Here is a 7,917-nt window from a genome sequence, read left to right on the forward strand (position 1 = left end):
TGGAGGTATTTAAAAGACGCGTAGATGAGGCACTTAGGGACATGGTTTGTGGGCATGGTGGTGTTGGGTCGACGGTTGGACTCGATGATCTTAGAGGTCTTTTCCAACCTCAATGATTCTATGATTCCATGATTCTATGATTCTAAGAAACTGCAGGTCTTATCCCAGACTGCAAATTGCCTGGATCCTGCTGGTGTAAGATGCAGGAAATCTAGATTCAAACCCCTGTCAGAATTGGGCAAACAGCTGATGTAGGAGATCACCTCTGAGCTCTCAAATAATGTATCGGGCTATTTCTGTTGTCTCTGATTCCTTAACTCATTCTGCATCACTGCAGTATTAAGAGAGCCTCGTGTGGCCTTCATTTATGCCATCTTTGATTCTGAAATTGGTGTGTGTGTTTCCTTTTTCACATTTATGTGTAATTGGTGTTTGTTTGTGTTTCTCTGTATCAGAGGGCTGAGTGGTCCATTGCCCGCTACTCCCAGTGGCTTGATGATCATCCATCTGAAAAAGACAGGCTTGCTCTCATACGGTAAAAATCATGCTTCTTTCTTCTCTACATTTATGATGATGGAGCAGTAACTTATCTGCACACCAGGACTGGTCTTGAAAAGTAATCATGGGATGAGTAGCAAAATGGGAGAATATATAAACTGAACACTCCCCTCCACCCCTCATACCCAAACCCTCCAGTGCCTTCGGAAGGAGCACATAATCCTCTTGCAAAAGAAGGAAACCATGCACAATGGTGGTTTAAATTAATACTGTGTTTTAGCAAAACTGCCTCTCTCAACTGTTGGAAAGTCAAGGCTGCAGCCGTCCTGTCTTGTGTACCAGGAAAGAGAAGCTTTGGAAGCTTAAGCAATGAAAATGTAGGTAGGAAATTAAAAATGGAAGACCCTTACACATTACACCCCTGTAACGTTGCTCTTCAGGAAATCAGCCCAGGATCTTTAGGAAGCGATAATTACATCAGATTTTTAAAATCTTCCTAGGGTAGATGACTTTATAGCTAAACACTATTTTGCATCTTAAAATGTTACAAAAAGTTATGAAGAGTCTTGTTTTTCAAAACAAGCAGATTTTTAAAGTGTGTTAGAGAGAACAGATGTGTTGTATGAACGTGACAGAGCCAGCCTGAGGATCCTCAGGATTCAAGGCTCAGATGATCATTTGGCTCCTAACACCGTAATTCTTCCAGCCATCTTCTCGGTGTCCTGTCCTGACCTCGGTGTCACCCACTCCAGTGGCATGGGAAAGGTTGTCACACATAGCTGCACCAGGCTCGATCTGGCCTGGGAGCCAACTCAGTCCTTGAACTTCTGTGCGTGGATGTTGCCAGCTTTTGCTGAAATCATAAATCATTTAAGTTCCAGCCAGCAGTGGTTGTGCTTGAGAAAATCGACCATTATCTGTCCACACTTTTAAAGCAGCCAAGAGGAGTCTGGCTGCTATAATAGATAAAATATATATATAAATATTTACAGTTCTTGAAGCTGATAGCACCATACAGTCCGGTGTAGTGCTCAGGCCAATTAAGGAAATACTAGATGATCACTAGTAGCTGTTAGTAGGATTTATTTCCAAAATATTAAAATGCAAACTGTGTCTCTTCATATGTGCATTAAAGGAGTATTTTTTGAAAATCATACATGTTGTTAGTCTAGTTTGGCTACAAAACTAGGTTTTCTTGAATCTCAAGCCATGACACCTTGAATTACAGGGGAATGGCTAATAGGTACAGGGCTGATACAGCTCTATATGTAACTTAGTTATGAATATTTTGATTGTAATTTCTGTCCTGATAGTACTGGCAAAACTGACAATGTTGAATTTCAGATATGTTAGGGAAAGCCAAGAATGCAAATAATTTGAGAACTGATGGGATTTTGTTCTCTTCAATACTTTTACACAAATTTGAAAATGCCATCCTTGAACTACAACACATTTTTGTCTTTGCTTGCAGTTAAATTTCATCCAGACTGATTCAGTTAATGGGCTTGCTGGTGGTCATGTTCAGACACTGATAAATTGCTCTGACCATGGAGGTATTAAGGGACAAGCCTTGGGACAAGGCTTTTAGGCAGAGAGGGAGTGTCATCCATTAGACCAAACAGCGTAGCTGGAATACTTAAGCTTTTCATTTCAGTCCTTTCATTGAATCCTTTATTCATTTTGCATGAGATACCACTATTAAAATATTTAACTTTGTAATCTCAAGAATGTGCTGCTGCAAGGTTTTATCACTTGGCAAGGTTATCACTTGAGCATTTTATGGTGAGGCTGTGGTCCTTTTCCTTTGTACTGTGGAATGCCTGGACATTGCTCGGACATCCATCCTCCCAGGGCATGGAGAGGGCAGCTTTGAAGATCTGCCCTTGCCAAAGGCATCTGTTGGCTCTCCAGTGGCTCTTCCCTACTCTTGGTACGCCAGAGCAAGGCTGTTTGTCACTGTCCACGCTTGGCTGCTTCTCCATCCATCCCCAGGCCCACCGCTTGCAGGCACCACTCATGCAGCTTTGCTGAGCCACATGAATTAACTACACTGGATTTGTCAAGCAGACTCTTCCCTCAGGTAGTTTGGTTGGCAGGTTGTGTAGCACTGCATGTCGGAGCAAAGAGCCGGGGCTAGCTGACCAACGCTTGAATGCAGTGAGTGAAGGGGATGGTTCTCCTTTGCAGACACCAGTAACTTCTGTAGGCATTGCCATATGCATTCGCCTTTTTACCATCTCCTCTCATGCCTGTTAGTCATTTCTAAATAGGCCGGTTATCTGTACATAAGGCAGGCAAGCGAATGTCAGTCACTAGTATCACCACGTTTCACTCATATTTTCTTTAATACTCTATGAGAACATTTCTAAGCCTGCTCTTCATGTGTCTCTCATGAACCTAAGTTGAATTACAGGCATCTTGCTCATTTGTCTGGAGTCTTTTATCAGTCATCCTCTTCAAGCTTTTTCCACCTGCAGTTGTTCAGCTGTGCTAATTGAACCTTGGATGTTTTGAGCCTTCAGATCCCTGCACTGACCTACATCAAGAAATTATCTTTACGTTTACTGCAACTTTGCAACTTCCCTTGGTAACAACTGTGCAATTACTCTAGGGACCTGCTGCTTAGATATTAATTTACTTGTGTTGTCAGAATCCTTACAGCTTCATATTAACGCTAATTGCAGTGCTTCTTCCGCTCTGTAGATCTTAAATGCTTCATGTGCAACGTGGTGTTAATGTTATGAATTGGTAGCATTCTGAGCATTTTTGTGCATTTCTTTCTGCTTGTCTTCAGCATGAAGGGTGGGATTTACCTGGCAGAGGTATATTAGCTAGACTCCCTTTATAGTCAACAGAGAGACACAGGCGCTGCTGGGGCTGATTCATCTCATCTTGAAGTAGGTACCTAAAATAGGTCAGTTGCGTTGTGTCCTGAAAGCTCCATTTTCTCTGCTCAGTGAAGGGAGTGTGGGCTGGGACACGGGAGCTCTCTCAGGCAGACAGCTGCCCTGCAGGCATTTAAAGTTAGGTGAGATCACCCTGCTGCAGGCGTCCTCCCGGAGCGGGGATTGTGTTGCAAGGAGTGCTTCTTTAAGCAGCCAGGGCACTTTTTTCTTCTTCTTTTTAAATTAAGTTTGAAAACTCAACTTTTCTTCCATAAAATAAACCTTCCTGTTAGACGTGCCAGGATTTGAGCCAGCCTGAAGGACGGTTCACCCACTCAAGGGCCAAATTCTTATCTTTACCATTCGAGTGTGAGTAAACTCCCCTTATTCAAGCTCACCGTTGCTGGAGCAGAGTTCAAAGTCAGGCCCAGAGAAGGGTTCATTTTCACAACGAGCTGATGTCCCAAGCCAGAGAGCAGCTCTGACCACTAACCTGCCAGGGGGCAGGGACAAATGCCAGCTTGGGGACCACCACGAAAGCCCCATCTGTGCATTAGGTTCAGTCTCACTAGGCGCAGCAGTGTGACAGCTTTGCCACAAGCAGCAGAGCTGTGCTGGGTCACTGCTCCGCTCTGCTTAAACCAAGCAAGCGGCAGCCACGCAGCATAGCTGGAGGGCTGCCGCGTGCTGGCTGCGACGCCTGCGTCTCCGAGCACTCCCCCGGCCAGCGCCAGGCCATTCATAAAAACCCTCCGCATCACTTATGCTTGTCTGTCAACGCACGGTCCCTTTGATCTCTGTATTATGCAATCTGGAATAAACCGGAGATGTCTCTTGCTAATCTGTTGTGCTGCAGATGATGCTGTTGGAGATTTTACTGTTCAGTTTTTATAGTAACTTTTATAGCACTCGATTAAATAGACCTGGTGTCAGACAGATGTGCTCTTACTCAGCATATTTTCCACTTTCCTCTTTGCCCTGAAGTTTGCAGAGCAAACAGACTTTTAACAAAAGAAAACTCTTGGCCCTGCTGTCCTCCAGCTGCCCTGCTAATTGATCGGGACCTGAGTGCATGGGGCACTACCCCAGTACTGAACAGAAAGATGATCCCTGCCTCTTCTGAAGCTTACGATTTAAATCAGGCTCCATTTGACCGAGTCAGAGCCCAGGAGGGTAGTGCTACTATTCACAATTCCATATAAAATTCACTAATTAATTAGAGTTATTCTAAATGAATAGGTCCCTTTAAGAACCACAGCCCAAAGCATACACTTTTTTTTTTCTTTTAACTGTAGATATAAGTCTTCATGGGTTGAAATAACATTTTAAAAAAGAACTATCTGGGTCTTATATAATCAGCTTGTCCTGATTTCCAAGAAAGCTCATGTTTTTGCTCAAGCAAATGAAGTAATTTAATAAGTGCTTTAAAATCCTTTTCCTTATGTGGGAGGGCATCTTAAACTTACATTTTTTTTTTCCTTACTTCTTATGGCATTTTTAATGAAGCATTAATGTATGCAGAACATCCCACCAACCCTCTTTCCACTGCTGTCTTTTACAAACAATATTTGTAATGTATACCATAGCTTGTCTTTTAAAATAGAAACAGATTGCTGAACAGGTTTTATGTCCTTTATTAGGCTGGAAGATGCTGAATTTAGGGCATTATTTAGTCTAATCCCTTCAAGAGTATGTTTTGTATATTACATAAACAGGGTTTCTTCCATCTTCTTAAACATCGGTACTACAACTATAAATTACATCTTTTTATATGACAACAGCTGTGATCTCTTCTGCGCTGGAGACTTGATGATACTGCTTTCACCCATGATGCTGTTTATTTTTCCATTACTACTTATGCACTAGTGTTTTTACAGTGTCCTCTACAGGAGCAAGTCTACCTTTTTTTAATACAAGATTTTAATGGTAAACCGGTGCATCTGAACTGAATTCTGTACTGCCAGCATAGTTTACCAAAGCTCGTTTGAGCTAGGATTGGTAAAGCTTACAAAAATGTCATCATAAAATCTGCATTTCAAGTGTTAACATTGCTACTAAACTAATTTATATCTCCCAAAATGAGGTGCAGTCATGTAGGCATCTCAGCAACTTCAGTGAAGCGTATTGTTACAAGCCTGAGATGAAATCTGGCTGCGTGCAGCAGCAACCATCTTGCTTGGCCGTAAGCAGCTTCCTGCACTGTCCGTATTTCTGTATGTCGCAGTCCTGAAATCCCACCCTTAAGACTTGGTAACTGTCTTCAGAGAAACAACGTTCCCATCCCAAATGTACTTCTGAAATCACATCTACTTTATGACCGTTGGTGCTTTCAGTTACCTCTCCCCGCCCATTCTTCCCTCGCACTCTGAAGCAACCTCACCGTTATTCTCTGGACTCCCAACATTCTTTCTCCCTGGATTCGTGATTTCTGCCATTTTACTACCTGGACCTTTTGTTACTGGGGTGCTGTTCGTAATGGGATGGACAGGCTTCCTGGCCTGTCACCATCGTGTCGTTACGATGGGCAGCAATGCACAGAAGATTTTCCTGAGCTGATCAGAGCTTGACCATGATTATGAGTTGTTCTGAGGTCACCAGCTAGGGTATGGAGCTCCAGGTGACTGCGGCTGCCTCTTGGCTCCCAGCCTTTAGCAGCTGCAGCAGCTTTTCATCCTCTCACTCAGTGCGAGGCCCCTCCGGCTGCTTTCTTACACCTGCTCGTGTGGGAGGCAGACTGCTGCCCTGCCTCAATGGGTACATGAAGCAGGTAGTTCCCCAGGTTGGTTCTGCTCTGGAGGTACCCATGTCCTCTGTCGAGTGGTAGATGTTTCTCCATGACTTGTTCATTCCCTTGGCACTGCAGTTCCCATCAGTTGTTCCCCCAGAGTTACAGTGAAATCCCCACCAATGGGAGATGTGGAATTTGCAAAATAACCTTCACAAGTTGAAGGCTGACAAGTCAAGGGAGCCTGACAGAAATGCTACATTTGGTGAGAAGTCGATGCTCACTATGCCTTTGTCATGGATTTGGCCATTAGCAAAACTCTTACTGTCTGAGAAGAACCAAGCTTTTGTTTTAGCGTTTCAGGTCAAGTTATTGATTATGAATTGCATTTTAACACTCAGCTTTAGAGCATTTAAATACTTTTCTTGAAGATGCAAACATGGGACATGGGAAAATAGTGAATGCATTTAGTCTCAGAGTATTGAGAAGGCTTTTATTTTCATTGTTTAGTGTAGAGCTGTACAAGGTCTGTTTCAGAAAAATGCCTGAGAATTCACCTTATAGTACTGATGGAGTAGTAATTACTGGTTGTCTTTTAAGCAGAAAAGAGAGTTAGTTAAGATGTTCCTGGGCTGGTCATATTGATGATGTTTGACTCTGTCTCTCTGAAACAACGCAAGCAAAGCCACAGTAAAAGAGCAAGCACAGCAGAAGAGAGCTGAGAAAGACCAGCTTCTGTTGGCTGTTGGTCTCTGCTGGGAAGGAGGTGGGTCTGGGCAGTTCTGAGGCCACCAAACAATTCACCGAGTTCTTTTTAGCTGCTTTTTGAGTTGTAAGAGGACAGTGGCTGCCACTCATGGAGTTGGTTTTTCCAGTTAAATCAGATTCTTTTGAGGCAGGAGAGAAAGAAAAAAGATAAAAGCTGCTGGAAGGTGTGATAGCAGGACTCTAATACTGGTGTTTGGCATTTAGCGTAGCCTAAATCTCATTCCCTCTCGTTTGATCTGATGGGAATAACAGTCTGGCTAAGGATTATCAAGGGCTGATATTGAGTGGTTTTGGATGCTGCTTTTAGGGTAAAGCTTCTCCCTTTCATCTGAAGGGATCTGGTTATCTCTGTCATCTTTTTCAAGGGCTTTTTCAAAGCAAGGAGATAAAGTCAGAAAGGGATAGCAGTGTTACCATCTGGATAATGATGCCAACCCACAACTTCACCAAGAGGTGTCAGAGCTTTCTAAGTTAAGCAGGTCAATATGGTTTTTTTTCTATTTTCAGCTTTTGATGACTTCTAAAAACTGTTTGGGCCCAACAAACTTTGGGGAGTGTATAGAGGAAAAGACAGGGACACTGGTGAGTGGAAGGGGAGAGATTCAGCAAGACAAATGACAGTTCAGTTACAGTAAGAAAACTGTCACAGGAGTTTCTCAACTGTCTCTTTAAGACAAGGGACTATTCCTTGTAGAAGGTGGAGTAGAGTAGAGTAGAATAGAATAGAATAGAATAGAATATTTCAGTTGGAAGAGACCTACAACGATCACCTAGTCCAACTGCCTGACCACTTCAGGGCTGACCAAAAGTTAAAGCATGTTATTAAGGGCATTGTCCAAATGCCTCTTAAACACTGACAGGCTTGGGGCATCGGCCACCTCTCTAGGAAGCCTGTTCCAGTGTTTGACCACCCTCTTGGTAAAGAAATGCTTCCTCACGTCCAGTCTGAACCTCACCTGGCGCAGCTTTGAACCATTCCCACACATCCTATCCCTGGATCCCAGGGAGAAGAGCTCAGCACCTCCCTCTCCACTTCCCCTC

The 7,917-nt window shown here is 43.3% G+C and overlaps 1 protein-coding gene across 1 annotated transcript in view; it reads left to right on the forward strand.

The window, feature by feature from the left end:
• The window catches only part of COG5 (component of oligomeric golgi complex 5), a 194,212-nt gene that overhangs the window by 182,009 nt on the left and 4,286 nt on the right, over positions 1–7,917 (forward strand). The window contains exon 20 of the mRNA XM_019474575.1: positions 456–535. Within this exon, the coding sequence (XP_019330120.1) occupies positions 456–535 (80 nt within the window). The remainder of the gene's footprint in view (positions 1–455; positions 536–7,917) is intronic.

The sequence above is a fragment of the Aptenodytes forsteri genome, unplaced genomic scaffold (genome assembly GCF_000699145.1).
Source record: "Aptenodytes forsteri isolate BGI_AS27 unplaced genomic scaffold, ASM69914v1 Scaffold137, whole genome shotgun sequence".
In the NCBI taxonomy this organism is placed as follows: domain Eukaryota; kingdom Metazoa; phylum Chordata; class Aves; order Sphenisciformes; family Spheniscidae; genus Aptenodytes; species Aptenodytes forsteri.